This window comes from Andrena cerasifolii, chromosome 3 (assembly GCF_050908995.1).
Source record: "Andrena cerasifolii isolate SP2316 chromosome 3, iyAndCera1_principal, whole genome shotgun sequence".
NCBI lineage: Eukaryota > Metazoa > Arthropoda > Insecta > Hymenoptera > Andrenidae > Andrena > Andrena cerasifolii.
Genome location: NC_135120.1, coordinates 6,118,794 through 6,140,278, shown reverse-complemented (window position 1 = coordinate 6,140,278; position 21,485 = coordinate 6,118,794). Strand labels below are relative to the sequence as shown.

The following is a 21,485-nucleotide window of genomic DNA, read 5'->3' as shown; positions in this document are numbered from 1 at the left end:
GAAACAGTTGATTCCTAGAGAATGAATTGTTCTGAACCTCAACACACTTTTGCATATACAACAGATGTAGAGTCTGAATATAGCGACTCGACCAACTCTCTGGCCCGACCGCGTCTCCCGGATTTACCCTATTTTCGCCTGAATTTTACTTGCATAGTCACCTGCATTTCATTTGTACAGCGAATTATGCTCTACCCTGGCTGCCAGCCCACGAAATTATCGTAGTTAGGGCCCGTAATTTCATCAGGAGATTCCAAATTCAGTGAACGAAACACCTAGGAAATCCCCTTCGGATTTCTTTGCGAGTAACGTGTTTCCCATCAGCGCATTACTCGAGAGCCTGTGATTAACTCTAACCGTGCAACATCGTGTCCCTCTGCTTTGGCCCGACGCTTCGGGGTTTCCCTCGTTTCTCACGTGTTGCCGTTCTTTTGATCCCTCGCCCAGCCTTCCCCCCTCAAAACCTAGCCGAGTTTTCACGGGTCGAGCTTAATCTCGTTTCCTCATTGATTTCTCTGAATTGCAAATCTTTCCTCCGACGTAACGCGTTTGTCGAACTACCCTGCCTACCAATGCCTCGGCTCCCTTTTAAAGAGGATATCTACATATGTCTCAGCTGTGATTCCTCCAATTTCTTGACGCCACGATTCATGTTCGCATTTCTGAATAAATTAAGGTTTTCTTCTCTGAACTGCTTGCCAAAAATTCTCGTTGCGCATCTTTTACAGCATGCAGAATGTTTAAAGTATTTAAGCAGGGAGAGAATTTTGACTAATCATTCGTTGATTAGTAAGGACTTTTTGAAATTTGTCAGTCATATTCTCTATTCCAAAAGGCAAATCCTATTTTTATATAGATTTTTATTTATTAATGTGTACTTCCTTATGTTGTAACATAAGTTGACGCAAGAGAAGTGTAAGCAGGGGGGAACACAAGCTTTCTTATAAATCCTTAAGTGGTTAGACCACCTTGACCTGGTCAAGAAATATCGCATCCTTGAGAATTTTTTTCTAAGTGACAAAAACACTTTTATCCATAAAAATTTTTCAATGAAGATAGAGATATCATTGAATAATATATACAATTTTCTTCAAATGTATATAAAACAATTTCGAAAACTTTAAATGCATTTTTCTCGAAACCACGTTTTCCGAAACCGTGTACGCTGTAATTTGAGTAAAACTCTACGGATTTTTGTACAATTTTGCACCTGCAAAATTACGCGAAAAAATCAGGATTTCAACTTTAAATAGCTGCCATGTTGTTTTAACTTAATATTTCGGAAAATTCTTTCCGTCAACCTGAGGATACATTAATATACTAATGAAATCTTTTTTGTTGTTTGATTTTAAATAATCTGATTCCGAATGGCAATGCTCACCGCGAAACCAAATTTTTAAAAATGCTTCTTGGATGTCGCATGTTATTTTATTATAAACGTAAATATTTTTCTACGAAAAAATTACCAAATGTTCTTTAAATGTTGCTCTTTTAAGCGCAAAAAGTTCTGTAAAAATATACGCTTTCGCTTCTTCAAAAAAAATTCACAAATATTCGCCTCTTTTCGACCGCCTGACTAGGCATCACCCCTTAAGCATCGTCGCTAGTGGAATAGTGGACTGTTCACGTATGGAATACAAGTAAATCGCCCCAAAAGTGAGCCCATTTTTTTCTGTAACTACTTGCGAAATCGCGGGCAGTAGTCCCGTAGGAATTGCCGCTGTGTACATCGCAAATGATAGTAATTTTTCCTGCGACCGTATTTGCGACGACCGCAAACTGCACTATTGAGTCGGCCACTTTGTTCTGCTGACTCGTCGAATAAAATATTTCAGCGACTGCAGTTGAAACAATGTATTTTCCACTATTTTTCTCCGCGAGAACAATTTTCAAGAGAGTATAGGCTTTTAAACTAATTCAACGGTTGGTTTCAGGCTTTAATAAAATGTTATTTCTGTAATCTGTAACATATATACCATTGACTCGGTTAAACGGATAAAACGAGTTATTTAATTCTTTTTTTCGGGAAAAATGTTTACAGAGTGGAGTTAATATGTTCATTTAATATTTTGTAAGAGATAGATATTTGGTAACAACTATCACATAATTTTTTTTTTAAATGAAAGCCTGCTAGTAGTTTTACTTTTTGCAATAATTTAGAAAAACCACGTTTATCGTGAAAGATCCCAATTTAATACGACAAATTATGTGCGTAGTGTTTGATACGTATTTCGCAGGATATAGATGAAATATTAATCAGAATGATAATTAAATACAGTAAAATCAAAAATGGTCATTCGAAGCGAAGGAGACCAGTGTCGTTGCTCGATCATTATATAGTATTACCATAGTCTTACGGGAACAAAGTGGGCTCAGAGCGAGGCAGAAATTCAGCGACCCATTATTACTAGGCAATTGCTTACCTTCGAAGTCTTGGGGAACATTTGTCTGCCAGATGTCTAATAGACGGCAATCGACATCGTGCTATTTTTTTCGACACCTCGACCGTTTTCGCTCTGAGAAAATCCGTTAATGGCTGTGTCAGCGGGTGGTATATGGCAACTTCTAACCGGCACATACCGTGGACCATCGCTGAATCGCGGGACAATACGGTCATAAACCGCGACCCTAGCGAGACGCTCCGGCCGATCAACCTAACGAGGTTTGGTAGCCAGATTTTCAGTTTTTCCCTTGCTACGTCATCAAGAGGGAGAAGTTCCTCCTCCACCACCGAAATCGCAGAGGGAAGGTTCCTCCTCTTCAAGGAAAGCTGGGCCAATCAGGAATTTTGGCACCTCCCAAAATTCCGAAGTCTTGTCCACCTTTGACAGCGAAAAGGTGGACTAAGCAGAAGTCAATGAGCTCGCGACTATACTCGTTTCATCCTAAGAAAAATCCTATGCCCCGACCGTTTTGTGGCCGTTCTGCGCAGCCCCCACTACCGCCTACGGGCCCGACGCAGGCTATTGCTCGCAACACTTTACCTGCCGACTTCCCTGCTCCTCCGAGGGCGTGACATGACCGATGTCAATGTCAACACTGCAGGTTGCGGAACGGCTGACAGAGAGGTAACAGGTGGTAAGACGGGGAAAAACGTAGGCGGTTAAGTGGGGAGTCGGACCAACCAGCGCCTCCTCAGAATCATCCCTGCGCGAACGGGATTTTTCTTAGGATGAAACGAGTATAGCAAGGTTCGGTGTCTTGATCGGGTCAGCGTTCGGACCATCAGCACGAACAGAGCAAAACTTCTCTGATCATCGTACGGATCAGAATCTACATTTAAACATCGAAACAGTCACCCAATATTAATTTGGCGGGTGATAGATCGTCCGGCTACACGCGTACCTCCAGGTGAATCGGGCCTTACAACCTCGAAAGAAAAATTCCGATATTTTTCACGCGTGTGTCGTGCGAACACCCTAACTGATATCGAATCGATACCGAACCGATGCCTAACCGATACCAAAGTGTGGAGTAAAGTAAGATCGGTAAGTAATTAGAGAAATATTAATTTTTCTGATTTTTAGTAATTTATTTTAACATTTCCAACGAGCGTCGGCTATAATATCGTTCAAGTGATTCGCCGTCGAAATAGGGATTTGGTGTCGCCTATAGTTTTACCGACGCGACACAAGTCTAATGATTCACAGATGACATCACTCTGCTGTAACACGCTGACAAAATTTGAAAACTTCATATTGATAAGATTCGTATTCAAAGCGTAGGGGAGACCGGGGCTAGTTGACTAATTTTTTGCGTTTCTAATTTTTATAAATGGACCGTTGGTATTTTGTTCACTTGTTGCATATCAAAGGTTTGCAAATTTCATTAGGTATACAGGTTCAATTTTTAAAATCGTTTTAATTGAGTCTAGGTTGTAGTTTTTAGTATATTTAGAGTAGTGAGATGAATAAGTTAACAAACCCCGGCTGTGGGGTTAGTTGACTTGAAATTTACTTTTCAGTTTTTTGCCTGTGAAAGGCAACACACTGCGATGCCACAGTTCCATTAATATAGTACACGAAAGGCGTACATATATATCATACGACCAATAAATTTTTTAAAAAAATTTTCACTCCTTCACACTGTTATTTTTTTTATATTAATTATCATGGTGTTAGATACTGTAATTATTTTCTACTTGTTTGTTATGGTCTATTTGGAAGGCCTGCGAGTTTGAAAGGAGGATGTTAAACTGATAGGGGTGAGTTTGGAGGGATTTGTGGTGGGGGAAGTGGACTTGAGCAGCTAAACACTTTGCCTCGACTGCAGCTTGAGGATAAAAAGTGCAATTTTAAGTGGTGCTCCTATGCTTAGTCAAGTAACCCCATCCGACATTGGTTAACATGTTAAAGGCCGTACGTACAAAACCTCCATGCACCCGATAAAATAAAATACCGTAAGTTATAGCAAATGTATCACGTTTCCACAAAATATTTATGAAAAAACATCAAACACTACTTAGTGGACAAAAATTCATAAATAGTCGAAACAATAGTACATTGCGTGACAAGGGAGAGAAGAAAGCGATTTCGACGAGCGGGAAGTTTGCTGCTCGAGCGTAGCTTGGGCAGCATTTCACGCGAGGCAAAATCGCGTCTCTCCCTTGTCACGCACAATACTTTTTTCAACACCTGCATGAAAGGTATGTTTTTGATAACCTGCTGAGCGATTCGCAAAAAAAAAATACACATGATCGATAACGATTAGTCGAACAAATGCATCCTCATACCACAGGGTACCGCCAAACTCCAGTTTCCTTGGGAGCAAAGTAAAAAATTGCGAATACGCATGCGCGTAAAGTCTTTTTCCCTTGGGAGAAAAGTAGAAAACGCGAATACGTCTGAAATTGGCCATTTTGCCCCAGCTCAGCAGACGTAACAAAAAAAAAAAAACATTTTCATGCAGGTGTTGAAAAAAAATATTTACTTTCCGCCGCCCCACAGTGGTCCGTCTATTAAGAAGCTAGCGAGACAAAAGTCGCGGTTCGTCCATAAATCGTCAATTAGATGAAAATGTTTGAAAACACCATCCGCATTGTTTTACCACCCTTAAAACGTTCACCCCTCACAAGGGAAGGTCCCCCACACGAAAATTCCTAAAATTATGAAACTTTGGGGATATGTAGAGGATACATCGGCATGTATTACGCATTTTTTTACTGCCCAAAAATTCAGTCTAAGGGGGTAAAACTGACCCCTGAAAATCCGGCTATTTTCCGATTTTGTGTTATGACTCGCGAATAAACGAACAGTTTAATAATGCAGAGTTGCAAATATTTGCAGCTGTAACTTGTCAATATGCATTCTATAAAACAAATAGAAAAACAAAACCCCACAAAAATTTCTAGGTTCCACGAGGTTCCCGGATATCTAGAGCTTTTCCAACGAAAGCTTTTGAAAAAATCCACCATTTTTATGATCATATTTTAATTCTGTACGTTGGAAATTAAAATATTCATGGCTGAAACTTCATGTACTACTTACTTGTACGTTTGCAATCCATTTTGTAAAGTACTAACAATTTTAATTGCGATACAACGGAGCACTACTGATTTATAGCTGATTCTGATGCATTCTAACAAACTGTTACTAAGGGTCCGGCGCGCTTACGTTTGGACGATCGTCATTTCTATAAAATACATACAAATTTGCATACCATATCATTCCGATATCTGTGACTCTGTAGCTTGTGGTATGGCAAGGATTCATTCATTTTGGATGGGTCATGATTTTGGACCTTTGTCCCGCTAGGTCATCAATAAGACGAACCACTGTGGCGACCTTTTTAGCTTTTTAATTCTCACTGATAGAACACTCAAGATTTTGTCACGGCGACACATTAAATGGCAAGCTGATCATCCATATGCTTCAATATCTCGAATCGCAGCATAATTTACTCCAGAATACAACCATTAAATGGAATTAGTCAACTAACCTCGTTAGTCAAGTAGCCTCGGTCTCCCCTATATTCTCCCCAAAGACGCAACCTAAAAGAACAATCAAAGCTTTGAAAATTACCGTTTTCAGGAAAACCGCAAATAAAAAATCACGAAAGGTTGAGAAAAAAATTAAGTTTTACGTGTTAGATATATTCTTCTTGCATGGAGGCACAATATCTTGTATGATCGTCGGAACGTAATAATTCGTACGTTTAGCGTTCCCTTGAACATCAGTACTGCACATTTTTTATTTTTGATCGCGGCTTGTCCGTCGAAAGTTGCCGTTGTTACAGATGGATTGATGCACTACCGTGCGAGCACTGGTTTAAATATGGACGCATGCAACTTGCATACCTCAAATACATGCCATGCTGTGCATGTATTGAGGTATTCTATTAAACCGGATAATGAATGTCTAATAAAGCGTCATAGCCAGTGGCGGATTTAAGAAAAATGGCCCAGGTGACAAATGTTCCGAGGGGCCCATTTTTTCGAGAAAATGAACAGGTAGTTTACTAAAGACGGGCTCAGTGTAGTAGTACAGAAAAAAATATAGTGTGTATAAAATCATCATTTTTTTAAACATGGGGCCCAAGGGGGCCTTATGGGCAGGGGCCCAAATGCAACTGCACATCGACCGCCCTGTTAGATCCGCCACTGGCCATTGTCTATTAAATGAGAAAAGATATTAATATGCGATATTTACGCTTTTACAACTGCTTTTATTCTAAAGCTAAAAAGTTTTGAAAACGTTTTGATTCTCACGGCGCACCGTATGGCGCGATCTAGATTCAGTAGGTGTAATTCGAATCCGCGAGGATATGGTAGCTGTGTTATTTTTGGTGGTGTGAAGAATCCACGAATGAAGTATTATACTTTGATAATCAAATTCGTCGCACGCGAGAATCATAGTATATAAAAGTATATAAAAGTATATAAAAGTATATAAAAGTATATGTAACAGTATAATAAAATGTATAAAGTATATACAAGTAGATAAAAGTATATATAACAAAAGTATATAAAAGTGCATAAAGTGTATAGAGAGTATAGAGTGCATGAAGTGTATGAAGTGTATAGAGTGTATAGAGTGTATATAGTGTGTAGAGTGTTTAGAGTGTATAGAGTGTATACAGTGTATACAGTTTGTAGAGTGTGTAGAGTGTGTAGAGTGTGTAGAGTGTGTATAGTGTGTAGAGTGTATAGAGTGTGCGAAGTGTGCGAAGTGTACGAAGTGTACGAAGTGTGCGAAGTGTGCGAAGTGTGCAAAGTGTATGAAGTGTATGATGTGTATGAAGTGTATAAAGTGTGTAAAGTGTGTAAAGTGTATAAAGTGTATACAGTGTATACAGTGTATAAAGTGTATAAAGTATGTGAAGTAGAGATATTATTTAAAAAAAATGCTGTAACCAATGGGTGACGACATTTGCGACACCTCCGTTTGTCACGGGGTGGCACTCATCAGCAGTTAAGGGTGCAGTCTACTTTGATCAGCCGAAAAATTAAGCTATTATTATTATAGATTTTTTCTAAGTAAATACAACATACAATGAAATATAATTTATTAAGTTACTCTTATATTGTACAAAAAAAATTGTTATAAATTTGTTTTAAATGTTTTTTTATGGCGCCAATATGGCACCTAACAAATAAAGTATATTCGTGGCGCAGGTTATTTCCCAGCTCAAGTTTATCTCAGATAAAAACTCCGAAAACATTCTTAATCTGTATGAGTGTCGCTATAGCACTTTAGCTCAATTAACAAGTTTTATCGAACAATACCCGCGATTTTTCTCAGGAAAGACCCGAGAAAACATCCGTTTGGGTGTTTTGACAAACTGACACTCATACGGATTAAGGGGGAACGCCACTGGGACGGCCTGATAAACAAGCCATTTTTAAGATTTTTTTCAGGAATAATTTACAGTTTTCATAGAAATTTTTGATTAGTTACCTTTAGTACACTGTCTTAAGACCCTATACAAAAAAAAATAAATAGAAACACATCCATAAATTTTAATATATTAATTAATCTTCTAGACCCCCCACGCGAGCTGGTCGAATGTGTAGATATTGAACAGCAGCTCCGAAATCAAATTTCATTTTTTTTTTATGAGTGTAGTTTCCGTTGTACGTACGGATTTTTTGATTGAAAACAAATTTTTTGCAATACGCTCGAGAAGCTATCCACCTTATTCGTGGATTTTTTAAACTTTCATTCTAAAGCGCGCCACGTTTACAAAAATAATTTGTTTAAGAAATCTGTACGTACAACGGAAACTACCCTAATATAGTTTATTACAAAGAAAATGAAATTTGATTTCAGACCCGATATTCCAAAGTTACACATTCGACCAGCGCACGTGAGGGGTCTAGAAGATTAATTAATATATTAAAATTTATGGATGTTTTTCTACTCATTTTTTTTGTATAGTCTCTTAAGACATTATACTAAAGGTAGGTAATAATTTTTTTCTATGAAAACTGTAAATTATTCCTGAAAAAAAATTGTTAAAAACGACTTACTTTTCCGGCCATCACAGTGGTGCTCCCCCTTAAGAATCTTTTCAAATTTGATGGTTCAGACAAGCCTGAGCCGGGAAATCACCTGCGTCACGAACATACCTCTTTCTTTTAGGTGCCATATTGACGCTATAAAAAAACAATTACAACAAATGGAAAAAAAGATTTTTTTGTAAATATAAGAGTAGCTTATTAAATACTAAAACATTTATTTCATTATATGCTGTATTTATTGACAAAAAAAGCTTTAAAAATATCTTAAGTTTTCGGCCGATCAAAGTAGAATGACCCCTTAAATTGAAATATTCTTCAATGCATTCAGAACATTTCTCTATAGGGTGGCGGGTGTATATTTGTCTCAGACATATTCAGCAATAAACATAATACGTACAGTGATTCCGGAGCGTCATGAGATGATTAAACGCTCCTCGTAGGATGCCCGAGGTAGCACCTGTGGCATATTTTCCGGCGACACACCTCGTCTTTGACTGTGTGGAGGGTGCGCCTGCCTTGTACTGCAGAATATTTATTGCGTAATACACCATCCCATGGACTATAGTATTCTTCGTCGCAGTCGGTCGGACGGAATGCCACGGTGTGTAGGACCGGCATTTTTATTTGCAATATGATTCTATTAAAGAAGTTTAAACTTTTCAAATCCAGTCCCTCGATTAGTGTTTCGTAAACTGGGGGAATATTGGCAATATGGGAGTAACACTAGCAATTAATTAACATGTATTAAAGAAGGAAAAGGACAAAAAATTGATGCATTATCACACTTGTAGTACAGTCATAAAAGATGCAATGTTATAATAAGATACTTAAGGGGAGGTTCCGGTCTAGAGCCCCCAAAAATAGGTGATCTTTAGGAATTAATTAAAGGAAAACTACTATATATAATTTAATGGGACTTTTTGCATTGTAATAAGGATGTCTTAAATTATAGAAATATATTTTTTGTTTTATAATTAATCATTACAGACGGCACTGGGGAGTCGTTAAAGTCAAGGCGTCAAAAAATTGATCCAAATCGGTGGGACCTGTATCCCCAAAAGTTATTATCCGATTCGACTGAAACTTTTTTTATTTTGAAGAATATACTTCTGGCTAGGAGGAAACCAGAACAAATTACAAAAATGACATTTTTTTTAGAAAATAACGACACTTGAAGTTTGAAATCACTTTTCCCCTATATTTTTCATCCTTCCAACGCCTTTGAAAATTATAAATTTTCAATTTTTTGTATTTTTCGAGTGTCCCCCCTAGCCGGAAGTATATTCTTCAAAATAAAAAAGTTTCAGTCGAATCGGATAATAATTTGTGGAGATACAGCGCCCACCGATTTTGAGAACACTGTTTCGAGAAAAACGCGTTTAAAGTTTTACGTGAGTGCCGAGTGGCCGGGTGTTACCCATGCCTTTGCCGCTACTCAAATGCCTATAACTTCGGGAATTTTACGAATTTCAACAAATCTTTTTAAACACGCATTCCTAAAAGGTTGAACATTCGAAAAATGGAATAAAAAAAATCGACTTTTAGACCGGAACCTCCCCTTAAAGCAAATGTAAAAATGTTAACAGTTATATTATACTAGCTATCCCGTTACCCGGTGTCACCCGCCAATTATAATTTATGATGTTTCCAAAATAAAAAAGCCTAAAAAAATAGCCTATATTCCAATCTAGAACGTATGCAATGTATATTCAAAATTTCATTGAAATCCGTTCTGCCGTTTTGGCGTGAAAGAAGGACAAACAAACAACGTTGCACTTTTATATATTAGTAGGAACAGCGAAGTAGGGATAACAAAATAATAAAAAAAAATCTGTCATTATTCCCCCAGTTTACGCTATATACAGTGATTTCCTTACCTTTCTTTGGGCAAATCAAAACTTTCTCCCCGTACACTTTCTATCACTTTTTCTTCACTTTACTTTACAAGCGGCTACCAAACGACTGTAACAGCCTCGCAGCAACCCAGTTCCTTCCATGCAATCCTTATCTTGGAATAGAGAGGGGGGATGCATACGTTGCAAATTAGGGGTAGTCAGCATGGGGCCGCTGCAAGTCAGCATGGTGTCTTTGTTCCGCACCTTCTTCGCCGACTGTTCCTTTCCTTTTCTCATTCTTCTGCTTCTTCTACGGTGACTTTTTCTTTTCTTCCTCAGCACGTATATTTTGCGGTGGAGAGGCGAAATGGACCGAATTAACGAAGGATCTGGTTTAAGAATGTTTATTAAGCACGTGGTCTCTCTTCGAACTTGGCTCGACGACTGACCCGGCCAAACCACGATCGTCATTGGCTCGACCCACCGGCGACGATGCCGAATTTCCTCGGCGCTCAACGCAGGCGAGCATCGAAGATGACAAAGGCTCGCGAGGCCCGCTGTATGCGCAACAACCATGCCTCCCGCTAAGGATGGGCGATACTTCTAAAAATATCAATACAGCGTATCCAAACGTATCTGCAGCCCTAATATCGATACATTCCGACACAAAATAAAAAACAATGACAAACTGAAGGTTTAATTAATTAAAGTATAATTAAAACTGGATTGTTTTATTATACATGTACCTTTATTATTCGAGTAGTTTTGTTTTACGATATGGACCATTTATTTTGAAAGTGGTATAAGTCTATTATTTGAAAAAACTGAGAAAAAAAACGAAACATTTACATATACTTTAATGTGAACTGTTTATTTATAAACATAATCTAAATCTTAAAATATTAATTTGGTTGAATCAATTGAAGTTTCGTAAATAAATGGAATTGCATAATCATTTAAATATCGAAATTCGATACTGGTAGCCATGATATTTAAAACCCAAGATATCGATGCAGGGGTGTATCGATACTGTACCGCCCAACCCTACCTCCCGCACAGCTTACTCGCAGGACGAAGATACCGTATCGCCTACAATTTGATATTTAAAGATTTTTCGAGTTGAAATAATTAATCAGCGCGATTTCCTGTAAGAAAGGTATCCGCACTACTGATGCCTTTTACTTTAACACTCCGGACACTGACAAGGAACACTATTCAATTGATGATGGAATCACGCAGATTTCTTTATATAGATCGAAAGTATTTGTCACAAAGGTCACAAAAATGCAAATTAAAGATGCTCCCAACTGCTGGTCTGACATTGAAAAATCAACAAAGGTGGAACAGGGGAAAAAGAAAAATGAGGGAAAGAAAAATGAGGGAAAGAAAATGACAAATCTGTCAGTTCAAATTTAAATATCTCTGTTATATGAAAATACATTAGAGTAAATGAATGATAAATCATTAATGATAGATAATAATTAGAAAAATATAATGCTAATAAATGATAATACTAATGATGTCAGTGACATGTTTAGACTATCTCGTTGATCACGGTATGGAAGAAACAGTGTTCGCTTGTTGCAGCCATTGTGAAATTTATTATTGCTTCAATCACTTTTTTAAACCTTCTTGTCGACAAGATTATCATAAATGTAATGATTAATATTACCCACTGTTGTGATTTCATTAGCATATCATTTATTATCATTAATTTTTTTTAATTAATATCTATCATTAATCTATTATCATTCATTTACTATAATGTATTTTCATATAATAGAGATAATTAAATTTGAACACACGGATTTGTCATTTTCTTTCTCTCATTTTTCTTCTTTCCCCGGTTCCACCTTTGTCGATTTTTCAAAGTCAGACCAGCCTTTGGGAGCATCTTTAGTTTACATTTTTGTGACCTTTTTGACACATACTTTCGATCTATATAAAAAAAAACTGCGCCATTCCATCATTAATTGAATAGTGTTCCTTGTGAGTTTTACCAGAAATTTCTTTATACCTCGCCTCGACATCTTTATGTGTATTATTTCCGTGTCCCTTCTCCGAATACACGTTATGCAAAACCGCTGATCCTTCCCGACTTCATGCGATACAGTTTCAGCTGACACCACATAATTCTTTCTATGATTCTCGCGTTCGATGAATCTGATTTTCGAAGTATAATACTTCATTCGTGCATTCTTCACGCCACACAGTGGGCCGGATTTAAAATTTACCGCCTTTTGGGTCTTTTTCTTAAGATATCGGAATGAAATTTACGCCAAAAAATAGGAAAAAAATATTCCTTTTTAATGATGTATAATTTAATATTTTTTACATATACTTATTTATTAATTTTTTTAACTTATCTGTGATAAAAAAAAATTAATTCTGTTTGTTTGGTACCTTATTTAATGCCCTTTACAGTGGTTTAAGCGAAATGTTTGGGAAGCTTTTCGTTTCCAAGTTATAAGGAAAATTCGAATAATAAAGGAAAGTAGCAACAAATCGGTTTGTTTAAATTAAAGACAAGGTTTTTGCGATAAATATCTTCTTTTATTAGTTACTACATAATATAAACAATCCATTAAAAAATATTTTTATATGCAGTAACGAAAATAGCGACATTTTTCAAATTTGATTAGGAATATCTTCCAAACGCCAAAAAGTTCCACTTTCGGACCAATTGCTATAATTTCAGCACACTCTCCTCTAAATAATCACGCAACGATCATTTCCGGCCCACTGTGCGCCACGAAAAATGACACCATCTCGCATAGCTGCCTTATGCTAGAGGATTCAAATTACACCTACTGAATTTAGATCGCGCGATACGCTGCGACGTTAAAATCAAAATGTTTTTAAAACTTTTTAGCTTCGGAATAAATGCAGTTGTAAAAATGCAAATATCGCATATCAATATCGTTTCTCGTGTAATAGACAATGGCTGACCAACCGATATATGAATGTGTGATTGACTGACTATGGCGCTGTATTAGGTATTCATTATCCGGTTTAACAGAATACCTCAATACATGCACAGCAGATATAGCTGAAGAATAAGATAGGTGGTGTGGGGGAATCATTTGTTTAAAACAATTCTCACACGGCATTGCATCAATCGATCTATAACAACGGCAACTTTCGACGGACAAGCCGTGATCAAACATAAAAAATGTGCAGTACTGGTGTTGAAGGGAACGCTAAACGTACGAATTATTACGTTCCAATGATCGTAGAAGATGATGTGCCTCCATGCAAAAAGAATACATCTAACAAGACTTATTTTTTTCACAACCTTTCGTGATTTTTTATTTGCGGTTTTCCTGAAATCGGTAATTTTCATAGCTTTGATTGGTCTTTTAGGTTGCGTCAACCAGCTCGTATGTTGGGGAGAAGATACGCATCTTATCAATACGAAGGATTAAAATTTTATCAGCGTGTTGCAACAGAGTGATGCCATCGGTGAAACACTAGACTTGTGTCGCGGCGCTAAAACGATACCTACGTGACAGCAAATATTTCGACGGTGAATCAGTTGTCAATTGCGAACTATTGGAGTGCGCCTTAAACATTATTGTAGACGACGCTCGTGGTAAATGTTAAAATAAATTATTAAAATCATAAAAATTAATATTTCTCTGATTACTTACCCATCTTCCTCCTTACTGGCTGTGGGCGCTACGCCCAGTTGCCGCACTTCACTCGCGGTTTCCTCTCCATACTTTGGTATCGTTTCGGTATCGGTTCGGTATCGGTTCGGTATCGGTTCGGTATCGGTTCGGTATCGGTTCGGTATCGGTTCGGTATCGGTTCGGTATCGGTTCGGTATCGGTTCGGTATCGGTTCGGTATCGGTTCGGTATCGGTTCGGTATCGGTTCGGTACCGGTATCGGTATCGGTATCGGTACCGGTATCGGTATCGGTATCGGTATCGGTATCGGTATCGGTATCGGTATCGGTATCGGTATCGGTATCGGTATCGGTATCGGTATCGGTATCGGTATCGGTATCGGTATCGGTATCGGTATCGGTATCGGTATCGGTATCGGTATCGGTATCGGTATCGGTATCGGTATCGGTATCGGTATCGGTATCGGTATCGGTATCGGTATCGGTATCGGTATCGGTATCGGTATCGGTATCGGTATCGGTATCGGTATCGGTATCGGTATCGGTATCGGTATCGGTATCGGTATCGGTATCGGTATCGGTATCGGTAGAAAGTTTTTTATTAATATCTCCGAAACTAAGGCCGACCGCCAAAAAGTTTAACGGGAAATGTTGTTCAGAATGACGGACTTCACAACATACGTGAAGGTCATCGAAATTGGGGAGGGCCCAGTTCATCGGCAAGTTTACCGTGTTATCCTGTTGTACACTAAATAAAATGTGTGGTAAGCTGTATGTGTTCTAAATTGAATGTGTACTATCTCGTGCGTGAAATTTTGCTGTGCGCTATCCTGATGTGCACTAAATAAATATGCGTTAAACTGCATGTGTTCTAAATTACATTGCAATATCGTACTGTGTAGTATTGATATGGTGCTATTTCTTGTAGACAAATAATCTAAACTATTTTGTGCACGAAATAATAGATAAAAGCAAAATCGGATTGGAAATTGGAAGCACGTATTTCAGCACAACGTGACACCAAATCGGTAGCTGCTGTCACGTAGCAACGATCTTATGGTACTTCGGTTTTGCTCGGTAGCCATCTTCGACTGATTTACCCGCAGGTTTCCTTTCTAATTATGCTTTTAATATATTTTGGGTGCTGAATTCGAAAAGCACAATAATAGTTTCATACAAACATTTCATTTTTCACTACTAATTCCATTCAATCGCACATTGCAACATAAAAATGTCAAAGCCAGTTGTGAAAGAACTGTACACTTGGCGCCAAAACTGGCTTCCCTTCGGAAATTTGGCAACGTTGCATGTCACTGAAACCAGGGACATTCCACGCGAAATCGCACGCTTTTTGGAGTAACATTTCGGATGTGGCAGAAATTTGAATATGAAGTAGTCTTTAGGGATATATAAACATATCTCGAAGGATTTTTGACAATTTTGAAAAATGTCGATTTTACAGCTGTTTGAAGGTAAGTGCTAACTTTTTTCAATAAATTATAACTATAGAAGTAGTAACCGGATGGAGATGAGGTTTACGGCGATTTGTAGAAAAGACATTGAAGTTTTAAGAAAAAATTATTTCAGTTTCAGAAACAAATTTTTTTAACCATTTTTGTGCAATTATTTTAAACAAATGCAGTTTTTTTAACAACGGGCACGATTTTAAAAATCTGAAAAATACAGAATATAGTTCTATCCTCCCCCTTCATGGTCAAATTGTCAAAAATATGGGCATTTTAAAATTGGCCTTGTAAAAATTGTCGAAAGTTACTCGAAAGTTACCGGTACTCGCAGCGGCCAAGCGGCTATACCTGATATTCTTATACAGGATTCTCGAAAATGGTAAGTATTTGAAAAAAACTGAAGGAGGAAAACTTTTACTGAATTTCATATCCAACATAATACGGTATCTCAATTTTTGGTGTTCAAAACATTTTCCTTGAAACGAGGGTGACTTTTAGTTTTTTTAAATGGAATGCTATATATTTGATTACCCAATATGAAAGCGACTGTCAAGACAAATTCAACCATATGGTACACTATGATCTTCAAGGCCACACAAGGTTAGGAATGAAGTAAATATATTGAACTATCCATCTAGTAGATAGGGTTTCTTTCTTTCATTCCTAACCTTGTGTGGCCTTGAAGGTCATAGTGTACCATATGGTTGAATTTGTCTTGACAGTCGCTTTCATATTGGGTAATCAAATTTATAGCATTCCATTTAAAAAACTAAAAGTCACCCTCGTTCCAAGAAAAATATTGCGAACACCAAAAATTGAGATACTGTATTATGTTGGATATAAAAAAAACAGTAAGTTTTCCTCCTTCATTTTTTTCAAATACATACCAATTTCGAGAATCCTGTATAAGAATATCAGGTATAGCCGCTTGGCCGCTGCGAGTACTGCGGTGCTGGGCGACACAGCGTCAACTTTCGGCAATTTTTACAACGCCAATTTTAAAATTCCCATATTTTTGACAATTAGACCATGAAGGGGAAGGATAGAACTATATTCTGTTTTTTTCAGATTTTTAAAATCGCGCCCGTTGTTAAAAAACTGAATTTGTTTAAAATAATTGCACAAAAGTGGTTAACAAAATTTGTTTCTGAAACTGAAATAATTTTTTCTTAAAACTTCAATGTCTTTTCTACAAATCGCTGTAAACCTCATCTCCATCCATTCACTACTTCCATATTTATAATTTATTGAAAAAAAAGTTAGCACTTACCTTCAAACAGCTTCATATTCAAATTTCAGCCACATCCGAAATGTTACTCTAGAAAGTGTGCGATTTCGCGTGGAATGTCCCACCACTGAGTTATGCCTAGTGACATGCAACGTTGCCAAATTTCCGAAGGCAAGCCGGTTTTGACGCCTAGTGTACATACGTGATGGAATAAATCTGAGGTTGTTTTTGCATTTAGAAAACCAGCATACACTTTTGAAAAAATTTCTATGACCCCCAATTTTGTATACCTGTGTTATTTTGAAGACGTATCAGATATTTGAAGGAGATGAGAATGAAACGTAACTCCTACGTGAGTTCGATTATATGTATACCGTCACATTGTTATAAATTTGCAGTCGATCCTTATAACTTTCTCATCACATTTCGGATAAATAATTATGCTTACCTAATTCTGTGGGGCACATACTCTTAAATATCCTGCATAAATTTCTCGTTTCCAAGTGATGCCAAAAATAGCCATTTTCTATTCTCATCTCTCATGAGAGACACAGTCAAAAGTTAACAAAAATCGGAGCTTTTAAGAACTTGTAGAAAAAAAGGAAAATACCTAATTGTAAGTCTCATTGTCAGTCACACATATAATCACCTTTCTATGAAAAAAGAATTAAATTTTAAATACAATTTTAGTTGTTTGAAACCTTGTCTAAAAAATTCAGCTTAAAATTCGTGCCATACAATTACATCCTGAATATGAGAAGTTTTTCATTCTATTTCACATCGTGGAACAATATTACTGTTCTACGAAACCACATGTTTCATTTCGTGTTTCAATAGCTTTTGTAATCGCTGTTACTTCCTTTTCAAAGTATTCTTATGTTGCTCCGTTTCAGAAAATAATTAAACAAATAATCATTGTATTATGTAAGGTCCTGAAATAAAAAAATAATCAACAGTTCAACACAAATAGGTCAATTGTACAGTAACATTACTTTCATGCTATATATAGTTCAATGATTTGATTGTAGTGGGAATTTTCCAAACAATTGTTTACAACGATTCAAATTAGTATATACCATTATTGTAAGGAATTATACAAAAAATGAAAGAAACTTTACGCACTTGCTCTGAGAAATAACAGATTAATGGTGTAGTATGCTTACGAATTAAGAATGACTGCATCAGAATTATGAAATAATGAATACAGTGTACAATGTACATATATATATATTCTTTTTGTTTCTTATTCTATTCTCTCAATTTTCCTCATTCTCAGCACTACACTACTGCAAAATATAACCATTTATTGAAATAAATAATTATAAATTCATAAATTGTCAATCTGAAACGATTTGAGATAACTGAAACGAATTATTTTAATCATCCTTTTTGAATCAATACTTAAAACGAAATATAGTCAAATGTTTTTCATGATTTAAAGTTCCTCTAATTCTAAATAAATCAATATTCTATTCAATTCCAAATCATTTTATTCAAAATAAACGTTGAAAGTTTTATTTAAACTCGTTACTGCTTACTTGGATTTCAGGGACAAATATCAAACATTGTACCCAGCTCTGGTTCGCTCTACGAGGAACTGCAGCTGCATGCAATTACACATGAATACCAGCGTTACAGAGTCACGAAACGGCGGGCCGACAACTTTAGAGACATTAGAAGCGAGAGAGTAAAAGAAGCGTACAACACTTACAGTCGCCGAGGGGATACGATCTGGGTAGTTGAAGACGACCTTGGCTCTCGTGGATGGGATGAACTTCGTGATAAGCCGCCCTTGCGTCCTGATAACTGTTCTGCCTCTGCCCTCGGTAGTTCTGGACCGCGTATGCCCCGGAGAAAATTCTCGTGTACCTCAGGTAGCATCCGTTCGGTATCTGCCACTAGAAATCGAATTAGGATATACCTTCGTGCTTTCCCGGTTCTCTCCGGCGTGGGACCGACGTAGAAGGCGCGTTCACTCACCCCGTAAGCGGTGGATGGTATCTGCTGGGGCGGTCTACCGGGACACATCAGCATCCTTCTTCTGTAGTACCGCGGCTAAACGGCGAGACAAGTGTAAGCACTGGATTTTAATTGAATTTCGGCGATCACAGGACTGGTCTGTTTGATTGAAACGTTTCAGTGGCAGTTGGACGAAGGGCTATGATTGATAATGTTAGTAAATCATCCCATAAGTATTGCGGGTTCTTCCCGTACATTGTCCGCATTTGCAAACTTTATCAATACGTTTTAGGTGACGATGGATCGTAGAATGAGTTGAATTCAAGTTCTGGGCTAATCCTTCAACAGTAACTCGTAAAACGTCTTCATCGAACTCTTCAGGCCTCCCGGCACGACGTTCATTTTCGAGACTATAGTTTCCAGCTCGACATTTCTTCAAACATCCTCGACACTGGCTTACACTAATAATATACAGTTGCATTATTTCTGGTAGTATGTACAGTTTTGTCTCGTTACAAGTCAGACGCTTGGGGGACAGGCCGAACCTCTAACGAACCGGTATGCTATTTGGTTCGTATGCCACGGCGTGTGCGAAGAGAGTGAGAATGAGTGAGGACGCATGCGACAGTGACAAGCCATAAATCTCACGTGTCCTCTCGCTCATTCTCAGTCTCTCCCTGGTGACGACTACAAAAGAAGTAGAGGGGAGAGAAATGTACTTCTAACGAAACAGGGGACGCGGGCTTATAGCGGGACAACACTGTTCGTATATCGAACAAATAAGTGACGAACGCGACGAGTACCATTCTTTTAAACCCAGCTCTCACAGAAAACCGCATTACGTGTGGGATGATCTAATATGATAGTTATAAGCAGCAGATTCCACCATAAGTAGTGCGTACATTAAGTAGACGTTGGAAATATAAGATATAAAATTAAGGGGATTGTAGGATATTCTCTGAATCTCTTTTTCAATAGCTCTGTGTTTGGTAGCCAACTTTTATAAGATCTTGAAAATTTTTAATTTTGAATGTTTGGTGTTTTTCATTCAGTAGCCTATTGTTAAATGTATTTATATGACAAGTACACATTTATCAATAAGCAAGGTTAATGTTTTCAAAGTTTTTGAATGTGAATATTTTCCAGAGTTGCAAGACTTTCAAACGTATTTTAGTCTCTAGACAGTTTCATATTTTAGTTTCATTACGTTTTTAGAAGACAGAAAGACTATACCAAAATGTTGATTTCATTGTCACAGTAGCTTGTAGTTTTGAATACTCATTTATATTTGTAGCCAATTTCTCCTGAAGTAAAACGATTGTACAAGGTCACATTAAAATTATCACGAAAAAGTAGAGGGTGTAAAGCGTAAAAATATCTCTTTTCGAATTTTTTCGTGGGATGTTTTTTTCGAAATAAAATGAGCAAGTGTAGTAGATACGACCAGTATAGTGTCAAACAAGAGTCAATATTTTATGGCGTGAACGCGGCTAAGACTTTAAATTTGATGATGTATTCTAAATACATTATATTACATGTAAATTTGGAAATTTATAATTTTAAGAATATATGACATCCTTATTACAACAAAAATTGAACGCTGTCTGCGTTTTACCTACTAATTTTCAATTATAATTTCCATACAATCTTGACTGTGTACAATTATCTTACTCATTGAGCAGTGAGATAATGTATTTCGCCATTCAAAATATTGTCAAAAACACCAGAAGACCAAACAATCTCCAAGAGCGAAAAAATTTCACAGCTCCCTTTAGAGATATTATCCAACGTTCTTAATTTTACACATTGTATATGTAGGGTATTAAAAAAAGGTTCTAAGAAATTAGAAGCTTATAGTACTGATCGACAGGAATAAAAAATACCAAATCAACATAGGTCCTGAAATTAATCCTTTTACAGTAAAATATAGTTTTGTGTTTAAAAGGGTTTGGTAACTGAAGTCTATTTACAACACATTAACACTAAATGTACCGACACTTTATATATGTATATAAACCTATTCCTACCGTAACCGGTCAAATGACAAGTTAGGAAATAAATTGTCATAAAGTCAAATGGACGGAAAAATGCTAAATTGAATTTTAAAACCGGTCATTTGACCGGGCGTGGTACGTTTAGTGTTAAATGTAAACAGAAGTATGGTCAGAAGAATTTTAGGATTTAAATTTCTGAGAACAGTTGAGGTGTGATTTTTCAAAAGGGCATATTTTCATTTTTGACCTTGAAGCAAATTTTGAGGGCGTCGCCTTAATAATGTTAACTTACACCCCCCAGTGGCACACAACACTACAAAATAGGTTTAATTCCTTTTTGAAAAGTTGAAGTGAAGATACATGTTTCATACAAAAAGTTTTATTTCTAAGTTTGTCTGATGACATAGTGAAATCAATTTTTAGTCTGAAACAAAACGAAGATATTTCCTATACTCGTCTAGGAAATTGTTATGAATTCGAAACAAAACGAACTTAATTCCATAGAGTTACCCAAACTTAATTAAATAAGTTTGAAAGTGTACCTACCTAAATGTAATAAAAACATAGTAACTATAAACATTATATTGCATTTTGAAAGTGGCAGAAAAGATTGGAATGAAATTTCCAAATAGTTTCATACAAAAGGGCTTATATCCAAACGTTTTTTTTAAATAACTATTAAAAGAATGTCGCTAAATTTAAAGCATTACCGCTATTAGATGGAAGAATAAAATGTGCGTGTAGTTATAAAAAGAAAAGTGATTTTTTTTAATAAATGTAGGTACCACCATTTTTTGCGGGTATTGAAAAATTTCTCTATGTGGAAATGTGCCCTTCTGAAAAATCACTCCTCAGTTGTTCTTTCGAAAGACAGGTGGAAGTTAGCAAATGATTCGAAGTCTTGGATAGCGTGCT

The 21,485-nt window shown here is 36.9% G+C and overlaps 1 protein-coding gene across 1 annotated transcript in view; it reads right to left on the bottom strand.

The window, feature by feature from the left end:
• The window catches only part of LOC143366966 (uncharacterized), a 520,650-nt gene that overhangs the window by 116,167 nt on the left and 382,998 nt on the right, over positions 1-21,485 (bottom strand). The window contains exons 20-21 of the mRNA XM_076808473.1: positions 18,598-18,672; positions 18,329-18,515 (exon numbers count right to left, since the gene is read on the bottom strand). Of these exons, the coding sequence (XP_076664588.1) occupies positions 18,329-18,515; positions 18,598-18,672 (262 nt within the window). The remainder of the gene's footprint in view (positions 1-18,328; positions 18,516-18,597; positions 18,673-21,485) is intronic.